This window comes from Amblyraja radiata, chromosome 2 (genome assembly GCF_010909765.2).
Source record: "Amblyraja radiata isolate CabotCenter1 chromosome 2, sAmbRad1.1.pri, whole genome shotgun sequence".
Classification (NCBI taxonomy): Eukaryota; Metazoa; Chordata; class Chondrichthyes; order Rajiformes; family Rajidae; genus Amblyraja; species Amblyraja radiata.
The window spans coordinates 84664454-84687210 of record NC_045957.1 but is presented as its reverse complement, the minus strand read 5'-3'; the positions used below and the strand labels follow the sequence as shown (position 1 = coordinate 84687210).

Here is a 22757-nt window from a genome sequence, read left to right as displayed (position 1 = left end):
CACACTTATCAGCATTAAACTCCATCTGCCATCTTTCAGCCCACTCTTCCAACTGGCATAAATCTCTCTGTAGACTTTGAAAATCTACTTCATTTTCCACAACCCCACCTATCTTAGTATCATCTGCATACTTACTAATCCAATTTACCACACCATCATCCAGATCATTGATGTACATGACAAACAACAGTCATCCATCTTGCTACTCCACCATTAATACCCAACCATTGAACCTTCTTAACTAACCTTCCGTGAGGAACCTTGTCAAAGGCCTTACTGAAGTCCATATATACAACATCCACTGCTTTACCCTCATCAATTTCCCGAGTAACCTCTTCAAAATATTCAAGAAGATTAGTCAAACATGACCTTCCAGGCACAAATCCATGTTGACTGCTCCTAATCAGACCCTGTTTATCCAGATGCTTATATATATTATCTCTAAGTATCCTTTCCATTAATTTGCCCACCACTGACGTCAAACTAACAGGTCTATAATTGCTAGGTTTACTCTTAGACCACTTTTTAAACAATGGAACCATGTCCTCGTCTGTCTGTCGGTCGGCGGCACCATCGACCGCCACACCACCTTTCTATGGTGCTGCACCAGCCGCGGACTCCGTTGACCCAGGACCCAGCTGCGGGTCGACAACACATCTAAATACAGTACCTCACCCCTGACTCCTCCAATAATTTTGCAAAACATAGCTGAGATACATTTAGAAACACAGAACTGTACATACTCGTTTACACAGAAGAGACAAAGTGGTGGAGTAACTAATTAGATCAAGCAGCATCTCAGGAGAACAGGGATAGGCAACGTTTCAGGTAGGGACCCTTCTTCAGACTGATTATAGATGGGGTGGGTTAAGAAAGTTGGAAGGGAGGTGAGGCAGGACAAAGCATGGCAGGTACATTTCCTGTTTCACACACTCCACCTTCACAGACAATTTCGACAAATAGCAGAATCAGTTTGAAAACAAAACACACTAGGAATGGGATGAAACTCACCTATGGTTAACATTCAAGGCTTTTCTCTGCTGCCCTTCTTGAAAAGGGGGAAGACCACATTTGTTGTCCTCCAGTCAAAAGGAATCTTGCGCTCAACGAAAATTAAATTTTCAATTAATGCGCCAGCTATCTCTTTCCTTGCCTCCCACAACAATCTGGGATAGATCCTATCCAGCCCTGGAGATTTATCCCATCAATAAGCTTGCTATTGCATAAAGTACCTCATCTTTCTTTATTGTCACCTCCACGGATTTTTTCCCGTTCCCTTTGCTAAATTCTCCAACTGCAAAGTCTATTTTCTTAGGGAATACTGATGAAAAGAATTAATGTAATATTTATTCATGTTATCATCATATTCATCTGTATTTTATAAACTGAAGTTATGTACCACAATACATATTTCTCTAATTATAAATTGATGGGTACTGCTGTAATCATCAGGTTGAGGAAAAGAAGCTGTTAGAAAAGAGCCTGCATTCTCCTGCATCACCCTCTGCTCATCCTGATCAGATGAAGAGCAACATCATTAAAGCTCAGATGGATGCTGCCTTGAAGGTGGGAACCCTGATGAATTATTTCATTCCATGGGAAGTATATGCTTCTATCCTTAGTTCTTGAATTGTGTATGACACAACTAGAGCCTAGATATAGTGGATGTAGAAAGGATGTTTCCAGTAGTGGGAGAGTCTATGACCAGCAGCTATCAGAACAGCTAGATATATTAATATGGTATGTGTAGCAAGGAACTGCAGGTGCTGATTTAAACCGAAGATAGACACAAAAAGCTGGAGTAACTCAGTGGGACAGGCAGCATCTCAGGAGAGAAGGAATAGGTGAGTTTCGGGTCGAGATCCTTCTTCAATATAGTCTTATTGGCTAATCATAAACATAAAAAGTATTTGTTGGCCAAAATTATTCAAAACATGTTAAATACTTATTTTCCTGGTATAACTATGGGGAGAAGGCAGGAACGGGGTACTGATTGTGGATGATCAGCCATGAATGGCGGTGATGGCCTAATGGCCTACTCCTGCACCTATTGTCTATGTATCTAACTGCCAAGTTGATATCTGCCACTTGACTCTGTGAGGAGTAAAATGCATGAATGCAAATTGGAAAATTGCTATTGAGAGCCTGTCAGGATTTCAGAACTTCAATGTTCTTACATGTGTGTCCCTAGCTGTTTGAAGGCACTGAGGGAAATGCAGTCAGTTCCATACATATCTTAATATTTCTCAGGAAAAACTAAGCCATCATGTTTGATTTTGCTTTTTTGTATTGTGCTGTTAATAAGTATTAGAAGACTGTGATGCAGGGAGCAAAGTTAGTGGATAAAATTAGGGCACATGATATTTGGGGTAGAGTGCTGACATGGATAGAAAATTGGTTGGCAAACAGGAAACAAAGAGTAGGGATTAACGGGTCCCTTTCAGAATGGCAGGCAGTGACTAGTGGGGTACCGCAAACCGCAGCTATTTACAATATACATCAATGATTTAGATGAAGGGATTCAAAGTAACATTAGCAAATTTGCAGATGACACCAAGTTGGGCGGCAGTGTGAATTGTGAGGAAGATGCTATGAGAATGCAGGGTAACTTGGACAGGTTGGGTGAGGGGGCAGATGCATGGCAGATGCAGTTTAATGTGGATAAATGTGAGGTTATCCACTTTGGTAGCAAAAACAGGAAGGCAGATTATTATCTAAATGGAGTCAAGTTGGGAAAAGGGGAAGTACAATGGGATCTGGGGGTTCTTGTTCATCAGTCAATGAAAGTAAGCATGCAGGTACAGCAGGCAGTGAAGAAAGCGAATGGCATGTTGGCCTTCATAACAAGAGTAGTTAAGTATAGGAGCAAAGAGGTCCTGCAGTTGTACAGGGCCCTAGTGAGACCATACCTGGAGTATTGTGTGCAGTTTTGGTCCCCTAATTTGAGGAAGGACATTCTTACCATTGAGGGAGTGCAGCATAGGTTTACAAGGTTAATTCCCAGGATGGCGGGACTGTCGTATGCTGAGAGAATGGTGCGGCTGGGCTTGTATACTCTGGAATTTAGAAGGATGAGAGGGTATCTTATTGAAACAAATAAGATTATTAAGGGTTTCGACACACTAGAGGCAGGAAACATGTTCCCAATGTTGGGGGAGTCCAGAACCAGGGGCCACAGTTTAAGAATGAGGGGTGAGCCATTTAGAATGGAGATGAGGAAACACTTTTTCACACAGAGAGTTGTGAGTCTGTGGAATTCTCTGCCTCAGAGAGTGGTGGAGGCCGGTTCTCTGGATACTTTCAAGAGAGAGCTAGATAGGGCTCTTTAAGATAGTGGAGTCAGGGGGTATGGGGAGAAGGCCGGAACTGGGTACTGATTAGGGTTGATCAGCCATGAGCACATTGAATGGCGGTGCTGGCTCGAAGGGCCAAATGGCCTACTCCTGCACCTATTGTCTATTGTCTATTGTTACGGTATAGAATAGTTATGTTCCATCTTCAAGTTTTAATGCTAAATAGAGAAAGCAGAAGAGAATTGCTCACAGAGAACTGCACTATTTGCAATATATTCATTTGTGTGCTTCATTCCCAGGTTTATAGGTACAAATTTGCAAATTTAATGGTCTCTCTAGTAATACATTTTTTTTTAGCCTTTATGAATCACTTTTGTGTAAATCTAGTGTAATAGCAGAACAATATATTTTTACATTATATGGTAGAATGCTCTTGATCCTTTAATACATAATTTTCTTCATTTTATATTGTAATGCTAGAGTCCTATTCATCATATAAAGTTATTGGGCCCAGGGATGGCATGCATATCTATTTTAATGCCATTAAACATGCATAAAAATATATTTTGCTAAAAAAAAAAAAATTTACCAGGAGCTCGAAATTTACAACTGTCCTTGAATTGACCCTAATAGCTCATAACCAATTACAATTAAAGGCTCCATTAACAAAATCATCTTCAATTTATGCAGTCATTTGGAAAAGAGGATGTCTAGCTCCCACACCAGTTCTGAGGTGACCGATGAGGTTGATGTAGGGATTTAAATTTCTCATTGCTATCCTGAATGTTCCTTCTCCGTTTTGAGCAGTTGTGGATCAGAAATTCCCTAGAATGATTGGTAAATTATCAAGGATGCTTTGAGAACATCCTTCAGTTTTTTCTTTGTCATCTGGTAATTCCTCTGACACAATTCAGAATTGAGTGTCTATTTAGGGAGTTTGTTTGTCAGGCATGTAAACAATGTAGCATCTTTCAGCAGAATGCATAGATTTACTGAAATAGATATCTACATTTGATTTATTTAAGAAGGAACTTAAGATGCTGGAAAATCGAAGGTAGACAAAAATGCTGGAGAAACTCAGCAGGTGAAGCAGCATCTATGGAGCGAAGGAAATAGGCGACGTTTCGTGTCGAGACCCTTCGTCAGACTGAGGAAGGGTCTCGACCCAAAACGTCGCCTATTTCCTTCGCTCCATAGATGCTGCCTCACCCGCTGAGTTTCTCCAGCATTTTTGTCTACCTTCTACATTTGATTTATGTCTGTTTTATGCAATGACATTTTTGCACTTATGTATAGTTGATGCAAGTTATTTCTGTTCTGCTCTTTTGCTTTTTCCTGTTGTCTCTGATAGCTAAAGTATCCAAAATCAATTGTGTACTGTTCCATAGTTGTTGTGACATTGATACATATGTAAGAATAGAGCTGTTGTTGGCTCTGGTGACCAGATTATATTTTAAAATATTCTGTTACTAATTGTTGGTTTTCCTTCACAGTTTAAGAAAGAGGAGCCAATACTGAGCAGCCAGAGTAAACCCTCCAGCACACCTGTAGCAAGGTCAGTCAGTACCAGTGAAAATTTCACAGACCTTCCGATGGAAAGCTTTCCCCAAATTAAGATAGGTCAGGCCACTATTTTGACTTTTTACTGGTGTTTAATATCAAGATCTGCAGATTACATAATTTTTTGGAATTCTACAATGTGACAGAGGTGTTGGTTGGTTGTCCAGGTAGGCTTCGTACTGCAGGTGTGGTGTGCATTGCAGTTGGGCAGAAGATCATGCATTCCATGTTGGATAGTGGGAGCAGAGTAATAGTAGTGGTACATCAGCTGTGGGTCTACAGACCAAGACACCAATAAATGGTGCAGATGATTGGCGGGGCTCATATTATAAGATCCTTTGTTTGGAACACTGGGGAAGCATGGTCTAGATTGGGTGGGAGACAAGGGGCAGGGATATGTGGAGAATATCACAAGCAGGGAGACTGCAGAATGTTGGGTTATGGAGTGATTGGTTCAGATTGCTGGCCAAACCAATCACTTGGAGAAGGAATGGGTGGTGAGTTAACTTGGTACTGCATTTTGAAATTTGTCACCTATCTTCAGTGAACTGATTTAATTAGTATTAAATCTGGAGCTAAAGTAAAAATTTTCACACACTTTAATATTGTCGCTGAAATATTTTCTCATGTCTCAAAAATGAGTTGGTTTCACGATCACCTTCCTCACTTCTGTTTAAGATGGGACTGGTTTTACACTTATTCTCACCTGATCAAACTAACACCCTCTCCGTTCTTAGAATTTAAAATTGCCGACATTGTGTCTATAAGTTTTTTAAAAATTGATACATATTGTGGATTGTGGATGATCAGCCATGATCACATTGAATGGCGGTGCTGGCTCGAAGGGCCGAATGGTCTACTTCTGCACCTATTGTCTATTAATAAGCAGACAGTGTAATATATTTTTGGAATGAGCCTTCAATGATTGCTGATGTTTAACTCTAATCCATTAAGTCCCTTAATCAAGTCAGACACCGAATAAATAATCAACAGAGAGGGCAGCATCTTTGGAGGAAGAAACCATTAACAGAGCGTTAAATTTATTTTATCTCTGTCACCTAAAGTATTGCCTGACTTTCTGAGCATCTTCTGCTTTTATTTCAATTTACCTGAATCAACTCTGTTTTTCTTTTCTTCTCTCTATCAATTTCTGTTATCTTGGAATAAGAAATGGGGCTTCCAGGTCGCATTTTTCAGTGAATATGTTTGCCTGGATCATGTTGTTGTATATTTTCCTTTTCTGTTTTGCTCAATTGAATCTCTATTAATATTTTGCTTCTCAGATTTTTATTTCCTCTCTTTTGATCATTTGATTCCTGTTCTGTTCATTACTCCGTTGCTATGAATGCTTGGTTCTGTTTTATTGCCTTTCTGTTATCTACTTGTTTGGAAACCACTGTCATCTTCATCACCTCTCTCTCTTTCATGCTTTGTTTTTTTAACTTAACTTCCACTATTTTGCTTAGCTTGTTTCATTGTGTGTCAGGTGGAGGTGTTGCATTGCTAGTCAGGGAAGATATTACAGCAGTGCTTTGGCAGGATAGATTGGAGGGCTCATCTAGGGAGGCTATTTGGGTGGAACTGAGAAGTGGGAAAGGTGTAGCAACACTTATAGGGGTGTATTATAGACCGCCAAATGGGGATCGAGAATTGGAAGAGCAAATATGTAAGGAGATAGCAGATATTAGTAGTAAGCACAAGGTAGTGATTGTGGGAGATTTCAACTTTCCACACATAGACTGGGAAACACATTCTGTAAATGGGCTGGATGGTTTGGAGTTTGTAAAATGTGTGCAGGATAGTTTTTTGCAGCAATACATAGAGGTACCTACTAGAGGAGGGGCAGTGCTGGACCTCCTGTTAGGAAATGAGACGGGACAGGTGGCGGAGGTATGCGTTGGGGAGCACTTCGGGTCCAGTGATCACAATACCATTAGTTTCAATATAATTATGGAGAGGGTCAGAACTGGACCTAGGGTTGAGATTTTTGATTGGAGAAAGGCTAACTTTGATGAGATGCGAAATGATTTAAAAGGAGTGAACTGGGACATTTTGTTTCATGGGAAGGATGTAGAAGAGAAATGGAGGACATTTAAAGGGGAAATTTTAAGAGTACAGAATCTTTATGTTCCTGTTCGGTTGAAAGGAAACAGTAAAAATTGGAAAGAGTCCTGGTTTTCAAGGGAAATTGGACATCTTGTTCGGAAAAAGAGGGAGATCTACAATAATTATAGGCAGCATGAAGTAAATGAGGTGCTTGAGGAGTATAATGAATGTAAAAAGAATCTTAAGAAAGAAATTATAAAAGCTAAAAGAAGACATGAGGTTGCTTTGGCAAGTAAGGTGAAAGTAAATCCAAAGGGTTTCTACAGCTATATTAATAGCAAAAGGATAACGAGGGATAAAATTGGTCCATTGGAGAAACAGAGTGGGCAGCTATCTGCAGAGCCAAAAGAGATGGGGGAGATAGTGAACAATTTCTTTTCTTCGGTATTCACCAAGGAGAAGGATATTAAATTATGTGAGGTAAGGGAAACTAGTAGAGTAGCTATGGATACTATGAGTTTCAAAGTAAAAGAAGTACTGACACTTTTGAAAAATATAAAAGTGGATAAGTCTCCAGGTCCTGACAGGATATTCCCTAGGACATTGAGGGAAGTTAGTGTAGAAATAGCCGGGGCTATGACAGAAATATTTCAAATGTCATTAGAAACGGGAATAATCCCCGAGGATTGGCGTACTGCGCATGTTGTTCCATTGTTTAAAAAGGGTTCTAAGAGTAAACCTAGCAATTATAGACCTGTTAGTTTGACTTCAGTGGTGGGCAAATTAATGGAAAAGATACTTAGAGATAATATATATAAGCATCTGGATAAACAGGGTCTGATTACTAAGTTACAGAGAAAGGTTGAATAAGTTAGGTCTTTATTCTCTGGAGCGCAGAAGGTTAAGGGGGGACTTGATAGAGGTCTTTAAAATGATGAGAGGGATAGACAGTTGATGTGGACCAGCTTTTCCCTTTGAGAATAGGGAAGATTCAAACAAGAGGACATGACTTGAGAATTAAGGGACAGAAGTTTAGGGGTAACATGAGGGGGAACTTCTTTACTCAGAGAGTGGTAGCGGTGTGGAATGAGCTTCCAGTGGAAGTGGTGGAGGCAGGTTCGTTGGTATCATTTAAAAATAAATTGGATAGGCATATGGATGAGAAGGGAATGGAGGGTTATGGTATGAGTGCAGGCAGGTGGGACTAAGGGAAAATAATTGTTCGGCACGGACTTGTAGGGCCGAGATGGCCTGTTTCCGTGCTGTAATTGTTATATGGTTATTGTGTTCTCTTTCTCTTTTCCCAACGCCTCCACCTTTCTTTACTTATGTGTGCTGTTTATCATGACGAGAATTGACAGGAAATCAGTTGTTACACAAGGCTAGAGAAGTGAAAGGAGTAGGTTGAAGTTGCCCTCAAAGCTTGTGAGAGTACACAGAGAGAGTGACACATATGAGAAAGGAGAGCTAGGAGGGCAGGGTACAGGGTTTAAAAGGAGCATTGTAAATGCTCAAATCATACATGATCAATTAATTTCCAAGACCTAATAACTACTCACTTGTCTAGAAATAGTACAATTTTGCTGAGTTGGAATTGTGAAATGTATGTTTCCTGGAACCCATAACTTGTATTACTTGAGGAAGTATACTGTATTCCTAGCACTAGTCCATTAACATGAATTGTAGATACCATTACATTAAAGCTGAGTCTCTTTACAGTTCCTCTACAGTATAAGGATACTTTTACATTAAAGCTGAATCTCTTCACAGTTCTTTTACATTATAATTCCTCCTTAATATCTCAGAACTACGGCATTCCAAGGTAGATTTTTATGGATTTTTTTGTTGATGAAACATCACCATTCACATTAATCAGGGGTTATATCAGCTGCATCATTTGCTGTAAAACGTTTTCTTTTGTAAGTTGGCTCTATACTAGTTGCAATTTTCTCTGATATACGTTTTGAATGAGCGTTCTTTGAGAATATACGCAAGGAGGTGCAATTCAATTGAATCCAGTTTTGTTCCTTTTCACAACGGTGCATTTAACAGCAAAGAGTGCCCTCTACAGTCAAAACTAAATAATTCTGCTTCATTGCTTGTCATACATCTATATATTCATATACAGAAGGAGGCCATTCTGCCCATTGAATCTGTGTGACTCAAAGTGCAATCTCATTTCTCTACTAAATTTACCAGTAACCTATTCGCCCCATCAATTCGATTACCCACTTACATGTTAGGTAAAAGGAAAGCAGCCAATTAACTTACCAATCTGCACGCCTTTAGGGATATGGGAGAACACGAGCACCTGGAGAAAACCTACATGCTCCCAGGGATAATGTGTACAGTTGCTCCAGAAGTCAGGATCAAACCCAGGCTGCTGGATTTCAGCATGATGTAAATTATGGTAAATGTTTCTTAATTGGTACACGTGACGATAAAAGACCTTTGAACCCTTTAGGCTATCTGGACTACACTTCTTCCCACCCTGCTTCCTGTAAGGAGTCTATCCCCTACTCACATCGAAGACCATGGCCGCAAGCAACTAAGAATATAATTTTTGACTGGTTGCAGCAGTTTCAGTAATGTAAAATAAACTGGAAGGACTTGAAAATAGAGCAAACTAGAATCAAGCAATTTGTAGTCCAATTTGTAGTTCTCACAATTATGGAGGTGAAGGTGGTGACAACTTCAGAGTGAATGCAAGAAATTGACAAGGGAACAATTAGACATATTATAGACAAAAAGCTGGAGTAACTCAGCGGGACAGGCAGTATCTCAAGAGGGAAGGAATGGGTGAGGTTTTGGGTCGAGACACCTTCTTCATTCTCAGTCTGAAGAAGGGTCCCGACCCGAAGCTTCACCTATTCCTTCTCTCCAGAGATGCTGCCTGTCCCGCTGAGTTACTCCAGCTTTTTGTGTCTATCTTCAGTTTAAACCAGCATCTGCAGTTCCTTCCTACACAATTAGACGTATGAAGTGGGCGCATGTGCGGAGCTCTTCTAGAGTGTACGCATGTGCAAAGTATTTCGGGCGAGAAAGGCATGCGGAATCAGCCATGTTTGCCAGACGTTTCTGAGTTTTTGTATTAAAGAAATAAGTTGCTTAAAGCTTAAATAAAGATAAGTAAATTATGAGTAGTGTAAAGTTTCATTTGCCTCACAACAATTTAAGCAACTTAATCTTAGAAGTCAAACAGTCCGACTTGGGATGGAGAAACTATTGAAACCACAGCGCTTGGATCTGGATCCCAACTCACCTGCTGCTGCAAAGAATTGGAAGCACTGGCTTCGTACATTAAATAACTTCTTTGATGAGTGTGGCAATGATGCACCAGACAGACTCAAGACATTAATAAGCTTCGTCTCTTCAGATGTATATGATTACATAGAGGAATGTACAACTTATGATTCTGCTATTGATGTACTAAGCAGACTCTTCGTTAAGACACCCAACGTGATATTCGCTCGACACCTCCTTGCTACTCGGAAACAAAAACCTGGTGATTCACTTGATGAATTTTTACAAGAACTTCAAAGACTTAGTAAAGACTGTGCCTTCAAAGCAGTTAAGGCTGATCAATATCGACAGGAAGTTATTCGAGACTCTTTTATCAATGGTTTGGCATCGCCTTTAATATACGACAGAGACTATTAGAACACAAAACCTTGGATTTACAGTCAGCTTACAATCAAGCTTACTCTTTAGACTTGGCTCAGAAAAATTCAGATGCTTATGGCTCATCTAATGTGTATTCTGGTGCAACTACTACAAAAGAATTTCACCCGTACTAATATGGAGCAAACTGAAACAATTTCTACTCTTAAAGGAACTGTTACTTTTTCAGGGGTAATATTCATAAGAGAGAGAGATGCCCTGCTCGAGAGGCAACTTGTAATAGTTGTGGCAAGAAGGGACATTATGCTAGAGTATGCAAGTACAAAGCAACTACTAAAATTGTGACTGCTACCATGTATACGCCTTCTTTATGTGCAATTACAGCTGCATTTCCTCAGAGCTTGTCTCATTCAGCTACAACGGTATCCATTAATGGCCATATACTTAATGTACTACTTGATTCTGGCAGTTCAGAAAGTTTTATGTTGTGTCTCGACTAAATCTAACTATAATTCCTTCAAATGGAGAAATCTCGATGGCTCTGACAACTCTCAATACTCAAATTATAGGATCTTGTATTGTAGACTTTATTCTGAACAAAACTAACTATAAATCTGAGGTACACTCGGTATTTTGAAAAATTTGTGTAGCGATATAATTCTAGGTCAGGATTTTCAGAAACTGCACAGATCACTTCAAATAATGTATGAAGGAACTATGCCTGATCTTGTATTGTCAAAGCAACCAGTATTGTGTGGTTTTTCTGTTGCATCTGTTGAATGTCCTTCATTATTCACTAATTTATCCTCCAAGTGCAAGCCAATTGCTACAAAATCAAGACATTTTAGTAAAGATGATAGGAACTTTATCAACACAGAAGTAACTAATCTTTTGCAAGAAGGTATTATAGAACCCAGCTCTTCCCCTTGGAGGGCACAAGTTGTCGTGGTTAAGGCCCCTTGGAGAGACATAGAAAGAGACTCTGCATTGATTACTCTCAAACTATAAACCAGTTCACGGAGCTTGATGCATATCCATTACCTCAAATAGAAGAGATTATCAATACATTAGCTAAGTATAAGATATTCTCTACTTTTGACTTAAAAAATGCTTACTACCAAATTCCTTTGAAGGAATCAGAGAAGAAATACACTGCGTTTGAAGCAAATGGGAAATTATATTACTACTGCAGAGTTCCTTTTGGTAACTAATGGTGTGGCTGTTTTTCAGTGAAGAGGTGGACAAACTTGTTGAACAGGAAAACCTTAAAGATACTTTCCCTTATCTTGATAATATAACTATTGCAGGAAAAGACCAAGCAGAACACGATGAAAATGTTCAACGGTTTTTAGATGTTGTACATTCTAAAAATCTAACATTAAATGAGGCTAAGTCAATAACATCAGTGTCATCAATTAATATTTTTGGTTATTGGGTTGGAAATGATATAATCAAGCCTGATCCAGGAAGACTCCGCCCATTCCAAGAGATACCTATTCCAGCTACATTAAACTCTCTACGAAGGGTTCTTGGGATGTTTGCATATTATGCTAAATGGATACCAATTTTTCTGACAAAATTCAACCTTTGATTAGAGCAAAATCCTTCCCCCTTGACTCTACAGCAATTGGTGCCTTTACTTCTTTAAAGAAACAATTGGAATCTGCGACATTACACGCCATCGATGAGGATCTCCCCTTTGTTGTAGTATGTGATGCCTCTGATTTAACAGTATCAGCAACATTAAATCAAGGAGGACGACCAGTGGCTTTCATGTCTCGTACTCTCCAAGGTAGTGAATTGCACTACCCACCCGTCGAAAAGGAAGCTACAGCAATTATTGAAGCAGTGAGGAAATTGAGTCATTTCCTTGCTCGCCAGCACTTCACTTTGATAACAGATCAGCGTTCAGTAGATTTTATGCTGGAAAATCGGAAACGAACGAAGATTAAAACAGTAAAATTCCTGAATGGAGGATTGAATTATCTGCATATAGTTATTCAATTAAGTACCGCCCTGGTAAGGATAATGTTGCTCCAGATACATTAACTCGAGCATTTTGTGCCTCTGTTCATTCTGCTGCACTCACTGATCTTCACAATGGGCTGTGTCATCCTGGAGTCACTCGTTTGTTGCACTATGTTCGTTCCAAAAACTTACCTTTCTCTACAGAAGATGTGAAGATGATGTGTGCTTCATGTAGAATCTGTGCTGAATTAAAACCAAGGTTCTTCTGTCCTGAAGAAGGAAGATTGATCAAAGCTACTCAACCTATGGAACGTTTGAGTATTGACTTCAAAGGGCCTTTACCTTCCTCCTCTCGAAATGTTTATATACTTACCTTAGTTGACGAATATTCGAGGTTTCCATTTGCCTTTCCTTGCCCAAATATGTCAGCTGCTATGGTTATCAAATTTTTAGATCAACTGTTTTCATTCTGTGGATTTCCAAGTTACATACATTCTGATAGGGGCACCTCATTCATGTCAAAAGATATAAAGGACTACCTTTCTAATAGAGGAATTGCAACAAGTGAAACAACACCATATCATCTTATTGGAAATGGTCAGGTTGAGAGGTATAACGGAATCATTTGGAAAGCAGTGAAACTGGCTTTAAAGTCAAATGACATACCAGATCAGTAGTGGGAATGTGTTCTACCAGATGCATTACACTCCATCAGATCTCCACTGTCAACTGCTACCAATATTACTCCACACGAGCGGTTCTTTAACTTAAAATGGCATTCTTCTAGTGGTACTTCTCTGCCATCATGGTTGACTAGCCCTGGGCCTGTGTTGCTTTGTCGTTATGTCCGATTAAATAAGAACGAGCCTTTTGTTGATGAAGTTGAACTGACTGATGTCAACCCTTCTTATGCAACTATCATGTATCAGGATGAACGTCAGTCAACTGTCTCACTTCGTGACCTTGCACCATGTTCGTCTTCTCCATCAGCTCCGTCACTTCGTGATAACACTAATCGAGAACTTCCTCCATCAGCTCTCTCACTTTGTGATAACACTAATCGAGAACTTCCTCCAACACTTCCAGCATCCCCTATGGAAACTTCTATAAGAAATTCTAAAATAGTAAATCTAAATAACAATATAAGTGAAGTTGATGACTAGATCAATATATCTACCACCAGCTATTGAAACACCATTATCTCCTGAAGCTCCAGTGTAGCGACGGTCATCAAGACGTATTAAACCTCCTGACCGTCTCAACTTATAAATAGGAGGGGAGAATGAAGTGGGCGCATGTGCGCATGTGCGGAGCTCTTCTAGAGTGTGCGCATGTGCAGGACATTTCCGGAGTGTGCGCATGTGCAATGTATTTCGAGCGGGAAAGGCCTGCGGAATCAGCCATGTTTGCCAGACGATTCTGAGTTTTTGTATTAAAGAAATAAATTGCTTAAAGCTTAAATAAAGTTAAGTAAATTACGAATAGTGTAAAGTTTCATTTGCCTCACAACAACGTATTAGTTGCATAAAGACTTGGGTTATGTAGAGGACATGAGATTTGGATTCTTGAAGGTGCAGCTTTAAGGGACTTTGGAGATTTTTCCATGATCTGATAGTGACAAGATGTCACAATGAATGTTTAGGCAGAATAATGATGAGATCCATTATTTGCTCGGAAGGCTTTGGTAAAAGGGAAAGAGGACACTACAAATCGGTCATTATTTTATCAATACTAGAAAATCAATACAGTCACTCACTGTGAGGTTATGAAGAACAACAGCCTGACTTGTGTTTATTGATGCACCTTATTTGGAATACACAGAGGGATTGGGGTTTTTTTTTTGTGGTAAGCATTGAAAGATACACAGCACAGTAGTGGGAAAATAAATTGGATGGGTAAGAAATTTGAACACTTATTGTCGCAATTTACTGCAAGCTACTGAAGTATGAAAAACTCCCACTGTTGATTGTTACTGAAACGTGTGCATATTTTGGAAGTAAATGAGAACAGGATGGTATGCAACTTGGATTCTTTGTGCAGTTAAATAAGGCTCCATGGCTAATAATGGCTAACATTTCAGACGTGGTTTAGCTTCTTGGCATGAGAGATTAAGCAGGGTTGAGTTAGTGGTGGTTACCCTTCGAAAAATATAAATGAATACTTTGAGAGGAGACTAAACAATTTCTGTAATCAATATATTTTACATTTACCAAATTCTTCATTCGATCTTACAGAAAAATAGTTGCAATATATTTTTATGTATGAACTAAAGTTAAACATCTTGATCAAAAGATTTTCCTTTGCTAAGCTGTGCTGAGGATCTTTTATACACTGAAAAGTGACAATAGAACACGTATCCCTCTTGAATAGTCGACACGTAGTACATTTTCACAAAAGTGCCTCTTTAAAAATAATTTTCCTCCCATTATCAATGATAATGTTTGGACCAAATGATGATTTGATTCCATTTTAAGTGAATATTTTTTTAAAACGTCAGTGCTATAAATCTTGACTGCTCTTAAACTGTACCAGGTCCCTGGATCCATCACAAGATGGCTCACAAACAACTGGTGTTCAGGACAAGCCACGGCCAAAAAGTTCTCGTATCAGGAAACTTACAAGACAATACAGCTTGTGAGTATAATTATTTTGAAAAACTTTTAGCGTATTCTATGAAATATGTTTTCCTTTATTTAAGCACCTATAACAAAAAATGAAGAAGCTTTGAATGTTCAGGTTAATCACCTTGCACTATATTTCAATGCCTAATTATAAATGTTGTAACACGAGGCCACACCTCATGCATTATCCCAAATGCATTTAGTGCCTTGACGTGCTGTATATCATAGCAACAGAAGGATTAGATCACTGGATTGATGAGATACAATATCTGTGCACCAGTAAACCTGCAGGTGTTATATGCATCAATCATAACGTCAAGTTGCTTGTCTTGGTTCTGTGGTCAATGAAAATGCCAGTACCTAAATGCAAATCATTTGGCAAAAAAAATGTGACCTGTAGAAAACTTGTGTCCCCTTAGGATATCTGCTTGCTAAAACAAAGCTTTTGCATTCCTTTACAATTTAACTGTATAATACTTTCATACTGCTGCATCATCCAGTATAATAATTCTCTCTATTGATTTCACCTGAAATATTAGATGGCTTTGTGTGGGGGGACTTTCTGCCTCACAAATTAGATATTTTTTTTTGAGGAGGTGATAGAGATGATTAATGTTGGTAGGGCATTAGATATTGTCTTATGTGGACTTTAGTAAAGCATTTAACGGGTTCTCCTGTGGTAGGCTGGTCGAGAAGATAAAGTCACACAGTGAATGGGTAAGTTCGGTACAAAATTGGCACAGTCATGGATGACAGAGGATAGGGGTGGAGAGTTCAAAGTTCAAATTTATTCATCACATGCACCAAGGTACAGTGAAATGAATTTGCCATGCAGCGATGCAATTGAAAAAAGAACACACAATACACAATAGAATTTAACATAAACATCCACCACAGTATTCTTCACTGTGGTGGAAGGCAACAAAGTTTAATCAGTCCTCCTCACCGCGGTCGTGGCCATGAACCCTCCACAGTCACCGCTACGGACTGCCCGATGTACAGGCCCTCTTGTCGAGATGATCGAAACTCCGACGTCGGGATGGTCGAACACACTTTGCGGCTTGAGGTGCCCGAATCGCCCACTTTCTTACTGGAGACCATGGCTTCAGGATGTTCTAGGCCGCAGGCCGACGGTCGGAACTCTTCTCCGGCGATCCCCAGCAAGGGATCCCAGGGTCCGGATGGTAAGTCCTCGCCACGCCCGCGGCTAGAAGCTCCGCAGACCACAGCCCCATGATGACAAAGTCACCAGTCCAGCGATCCTTTCTGGCGACCCCCGGCAAAGGTTCGTCCCGCTCCGCTATGGAAAAGTCCACTCTGCGCCCGCTGCTGAAGCTCTGGGCTCGACTACGGGAAAGGCCGCTCCAATCCAAGCTGTTAGGCTGCCAGGGAGGCGGAGAAGCGACAGGAAAAAGTCGCCTCTCCGTCGAGGAGGTGACTGAAGAACGGTTTCCCCCTTTTCTCCCCCAACACACCCCATATAAGACATACCTAGAGACACTAAAATAAACATTTGGACATACTTTAAAAAACCCCAAAAGAAGTCGAAATAACGAACACGCTGCTGGCAGGGCAGCCGACTCACAGCGCCCCCAACCGACCAACTTTTTCTGAGTGGAGATCTATGACCAGTGGTGTTCTGCTAGGTGATTTGATTAGTAAGATTGTAGATTGCACAACAATTGACAGTTGTGAATAGTGAGGAAGATCGTCAAAGGATTCAGCATGATACAGACTTGGAAAATAGGGCAGTAAAATGGCGGGTGGAGTTTCAACCAGACAAGATTTTAGGAGGTCAAATGCAAAAGAAGAGATACGGTAAATGGTAAGGTCCCTCGGAAAATTGATGCACAGAGGGATTTTTGTATACAAGACCATAGCTCCCTTGGCGTATCAGTACACATGGGTAGTGTAGTGCTTGCATCAGTGAGGCACTGAATATGAAAGTTGGCAAGCCATGTTACAGCTGTATTAAAGCTTGCTCGGCCATATTTAGAGTATTGTGTTTGAGGTTTGCTTCTTGAGAGAAAGATGTGGAGGCACTGGAGAGCGTGCAGAAGATGTTCACCAAGATGTTGCCTGGATTGGAGTGTTTTAGCTCTAAGATCAGGTAGACACAAAATGCTGGAGTAACTCAGTGGGACAGGCAGCATCTCTGGAGAGAAGGAATGGGTGACGTTTCGGGTCAAGACCCTTCTTCAGACTGAAGAAACGTCACCCATTCCATCTCTCCAGAGATGTGCCTGTCCCGCTGAGTTATTACAGCATTTTGTGTCTCCCTTCAATTTAAACCAGCATCTGCAGTTCATTCCTACAGTTCTAAGATTAGGTTGGATAAACTTGGAAACACAAGGAACTGCAGTTGTTGGTTTACAAAAAAGACACAAAGTGCTGAAGTAACTCCATGGGTCAGGCAGCATCTCTGGAGAACATAAATAGGCAATGTTTTGGGTTGGGACCCTTCTTAAGATTGATAGGTGGGAAAAGCTCGAAGAGAGGTGGGGAAGGACAAAGTCTGGCAATTGATAGGTGGATAGAGACGAGGGAGCTTTTGATTTGCAGATGATTGGGCAATCATGAAAAGAACCTAATCTGTGGCCAGTGATGTCACATGCAAACCAGAGGAACAGCACCTCATCTTCCACTTGGGTAGCTTGCAACAATATATGAACATTGATTTCTCCAATTTTAGGTAACTAACCAACAAACACCTCCACCTTCCCTCCTCTTCCATTTGCCCCACTTAGATGTGCACCCATTTCTTCTACAATCCCATCCCTTCATCCACCTATATCACTTCATCTGACTTCATATTTCATGCTTCTGTTCTTATCTCACTACCTTTTGTCTTTCCGTCTCTGGCCTTTGTCCGACCATCTGCTGATCAAACCTCCCCTCACCTGCATCTGCCGCCACCTCTTCAACACTGTCTTTTTTTTGGATAGTTTTCTCTGAAGAATCATTGGATAGACACGAGCAGGCAGGGAATAGAGGGAAACGGACCATGTGCAGGCAGATGCATTAGTTAGATAAGCATTGTGGCCAGTGCAGCCATGAGGGGCTGAATGGCCTATTACAGTGCTGTATGGTTCTAAGTTCTGTTAGTGAACGCTGGAGCTACTAAGTTTTCCATCTCAAAAACAGGAAATTCTGAAAAGTTTTAGCAGGTCAGAGAGAATCTGTGGAAGGAGAAGCAGTCATGATTTCTCACCTGTGACTTCTGCAGAACTGGGAAAAGAGAGAGCAAAAAAAACAAGTTCATTTTTCATTAGCAAGAACATGGACCCACTGCAATTTGCCCATCGCCACAATAGATAAATGGGAGATGCGATCTCACTCGTTCTCCACTCTGCACTGGTCCACGGACAATAAAACACATATGTCAAGCTGTTCATAGACTAGAGTTCTGCATTCAGCATTATCATGCCATCCAAACTTGTTATCAAACTCAGGGAATTAAGTCTCTGGGCATCCCTATTCATCTTGATCCTCAACTTCCTCATCAGCAGAACATAATCAGCATGAATGGGCAACAACACTTACTACTCAATAACCATCAGCACAATGGCACCTTCAGCCCCTTGCTCTGCTCATTCTCTACCCATGACCGTGTAGCTAGACACAGATCCAGCTCCAATTTTAAATTCACTGACAACACCACCATTGTTGGATGACACGGATAATGATGAGGCAAGAGTATAGGAGGGAGATATCTCTCCCAGATTGCCGTGGGAAGTGAGAGAGGAGATAGTTTATACGATAGAGGCATTTAAGAGATTAGATTAAGAGAATGGAATGATATGGATTATGTTCAGGCAGATAAGAGTTGGTCTTGGCATTATGTTAGCCACAGACATCGAAGGCCAAAGGGCCCATTCCTGTGCTGTACTGATCGATGTTCTAAAATGTGTATAATTGTGTAAAAGCTCTGTGTCATGCATAATGAGTAAAAATACCAAGTGCTGAAGGGTCTTAGCAGGTTGGGCAGCATCTGTGGCGGGTAGCATCTGTCCATTCCCCCCTGCATGCCTGATGCTGTCTGACCGACTCAGTTCCTCCAGCACTTTGCTTTGCTTAAGATTCTAGCATCTGCAGTTTTTGTATCTACATGTTATGCATAATAGCTGTAATTCCATTAGAAATGGGTGAGCGGCGCGACTCACGTCGCAGCGGCCCCTGCAGTCCGTCTGTCGTTTTTTATTTTTTGTCTCGTTTGAATGTAGTTTAAAGTGGGTTTTTTTAACTGGGTATGTGTGTGTGGGTGGGGGGTGGGGAAACTTTTAAAATCTTTCCCCTGCAAGGAGAACCCGACCTTTTCTCTGTCGGGTCTCCGTTGTCGTTGGGGCCTAGCACCGTGGAGCGGCCTCCAACCGGAACGACCTGGGGCTCCAGTCGCGGAGCTGCAGAGTTACCCACCATCATGCAGCTGGCCGAGTTCGGAGCGAGAGGAGCTGTGGTGGCGAGCTGCTGCAGCCCAACCCCAGAGATTCGGAGGCTCCAACCGCAGGTCTGGTGGACAGTAACACCGGGAGCTGAGAGACCGCTTTTCGGGGCTTCCGCAATGGCGGCTTCTCCCGCCCGAGTTGCGGGGTTGAAAAGTACCTGGAGCGGGGCCTTACATCATCGCCCGGTGCGGCTTTACCGGCCGTGGGACTTGCTAGCGCCGGCCGGGGGCTCCAACACCAAGACCCGGGGCACGGCCTCACATCACCCGGCGCGGTTTTAATGGCCGCGGGACACTTACCATCGCCCGCCAGGGGCTTTGACTCTGACATCGAGAGGAGAATGAGGAGTGCAGGGGAGAGATAAGACTTTGCCTTCCATCACAGTGAGGAGGAGATTCACTGTGATGGATGTTTGTGTAAATTGTGTTGTGTCTTGGTTCTTTTTCTTGTGTGTATGACTGCAGAAACCAAATTTCGTTTGAACCTCAATGATGTTCAAATGACAACAAATAAATTGTATCAATTGTATCATTGTATCATCATTGTATCAAATGAGAAGGGAGCTTTTTATTTGAAGAGGTAGTGATTTACCTTTCGAAAATTTGTCTCTGTACAGTGCCAAATCCTTCACAGTTAATGGTTTTGATAACAAAAAATATATGTTCATACATAAGTATTCGGTTTTGTGAATAAATGTGGAAGTTTCATCTGATATACGTGATTTCTGATACTCCGTGGAAAGATGACACCGTAGGATACAGTATTTCAACGTGTGGAGCTGCTGTGGCCAATTCTTAACAACGTCCTGCACCAACCAATGGGCACCACTGAGACTTACATTTAATCTGTTATCAGTCCTCACAGGCAGCCATATCTTTGGTGGCTTACTCCATACTGAGCCACATGGGTTGTTCATTTTAACTGTTTCATTGCTGGGGGAATGCAAGCAGATGCTGAGTCCTCAACTAGATTCCTATGCACAATAGCACAGAGCCAGGATTGCTGAGGTTCCCAGCACAACAGCATTGTTGCCAATACATCTTTCTCAATGTAACACCATGATCATCCTTCAGCAAAGGTCTTTGGAAGACTATTTTCCGTGGATTGTTACCTTGTCGTGGTGGAGAAGCTAGTGTGGTCCTGAGATCTTGAGAGCAATGCCGTCTGGAGCTATGCTCCTGGTAGGTCCACCCATGGCGGTAAGGTCGAGGGGAGGTCTCTGACAAAGAGCAATCCAACCAAGACCTCAACGGTGGAACAGGCGGAGGATGATGGCACACTTTAGTGGAGCATCACAACGGCTGGGAAAGCGGATGAAGGCTGCAGCAGAAAAGGGTCTCTGGTCATCTTGGATTCCATGCCACTGGATCCTGACCCAGATCTGTCAAGGGCTTGTGGTGGCTGTTTGTGCACCAGTCTCCCCACGTTAAACAAAGTCACGCACAGGCGTCCTCCATATATGGAATCCATCCTAACACCCTGGATTAAGTCCTATCATGATCAGCAAGTGGGAACGGGGGCAGGATTGTGAGATCTGGAAGCCCCTAGTCATGAGCTGGCACATCAGGCGATGGGTGCTAGATTCAATCGCTGGACTCTTGGAACGAGGCAGAAGAGCCCTTCGGCAGCTGCACCCATGACTCAGCAGTCATCTTTAGGATCCAGTCTGCTCATCTCACTTGGAGAAAGGGCTAGAAAAGGTGCCCTTAAAATAACCTGCCTCAAGCATACAGACTGGATTACCGCATCCAGAGGTATCACCACACGCGGTCAGAAACACAGAAATATGAATATGAACTGTGGAGCATGGAATGTGCGCACATTGATGGATAGTGCAACCAGTAACAGCAGAGAGGAGAACCGAGATCATCGCAAGAGAACTGAGAAGATGCCAGATTGACATAGCTGCCCTTCCTGAAACCTGGCGGGCAGACAAAGGATAACTGAAGGAGGAGAAGGTTGGCTATGTTTTCTTCTGGAAAGGAAAAGCTGCTGATGAGCCCTGGATCCATGGTGTTGGGTTTGCCATCTGGAATCAGCTCATCAGCCACCTCTCTGACCTTCATGTGGGCATCAGTGAGCGTCTCATGACCATCCGTCTGGTGCTTGCCAACAACCAGGTGGCAATAGTTGTGAGTGCCTATGTCCCTGCTTTAGACTCTGAAGAGGAAGCAAAAGAGACCTTCTACACCTGCTGGACAAGACACTGTCTCAAATCCCCAGGGAGGATAAGATTATTTTCCTAGGAGACTTCAACGCCAGGGTCGGCCGGGACAAACACCTCTGAATGGGTACAATAGGAAAGGAAGGCATCGGGAACATCAACTCCATTGGAGCTCTGTTTCTCAGCAAATGTGCTCAGCACAACCTCATCATCACTAACACACTCTTTCGCCAAAAAAAACAAACTTAAGGCATCTTGGAGACACCCACGCTCCAAACAGTGGCATCTCATTGACTATGCCATTGTACGAGCCAGGGACCGCCGTGACGTGAACATCACAAGGGCCATGATCGATGCAGATGACTGCTGGACAGATCATTGCCTCATCCGCTCCATGATGTCCATCAAACTCAAGAGGAAGAGGAGGATTCAAACAAAGCAGATCCGGCCAAGGCTGAACCTTGAAAGCCTGGAGGAAACTGCCACCCAGCTGCAATTTCAGGCTTCTCTTGGGGAAAGCCTCCAACAGGAATATCCTGATGATATTGAAGGGCACTGGAGCCGGCTCAAATCCATCATCCTTGATACCTGTAAAAACATCCTTGGGTGCAAGTCAAGAAAACACCAGGAGTTTTTTGACGAGAACGACACAGAGATAGAACAGCTCATCTCCAAGAAAACGAAAGCCTTTCGTGCCTGGCAAAATGATGTAACCTGCAAGGCCAAAAGAGCGCTCACTCCAGAGCCAAGGCAGACGTCCAGAGCCGGGAGAGGGAGCTTATGAACTCTTGATGGACAGATAAGGATCTGGAAATCCAGAGACTCGCAGACTCGGGTGGCACCAGAGGCTTCTTCAGCGCTACTAAGGCCGTCTATGGTCCAAGCTACCACGGCTTAAACCCCCTGCGCTCAAAAGACGGACAAGAACTACGGAAGGACAATGTGTCCATTTACGCCCGAACGAAAGAGCACTTGCAGGAACTCCTCAACCGTGACAGCACAACTGAACCAGACATTATCCACCCATCAGAGAAGACAT

General features: G+C 41.9%; 1 protein-coding gene across 1 annotated transcript in view; it reads left to right on the top strand.

The window, feature by feature from the left end:
• epb41l4b (erythrocyte membrane protein band 4.1 like 4B) overlaps window positions 1-22757 on the top strand; it is a 244302-nt gene that overhangs the window by 204990 nt on the left and 16555 nt on the right. The window contains exons 18-20 of the mRNA XM_033049625.1: window positions 1453-1566; window positions 4787-4848; window positions 15021-15122. Coding sequence (XP_032905516.1) covers window positions 1453-1566; window positions 4787-4848; window positions 15021-15122 — 278 coding nt within the window. The remainder of the gene's footprint in view (window positions 1-1452; window positions 1567-4786; window positions 4849-15020; window positions 15123-22757) is intronic.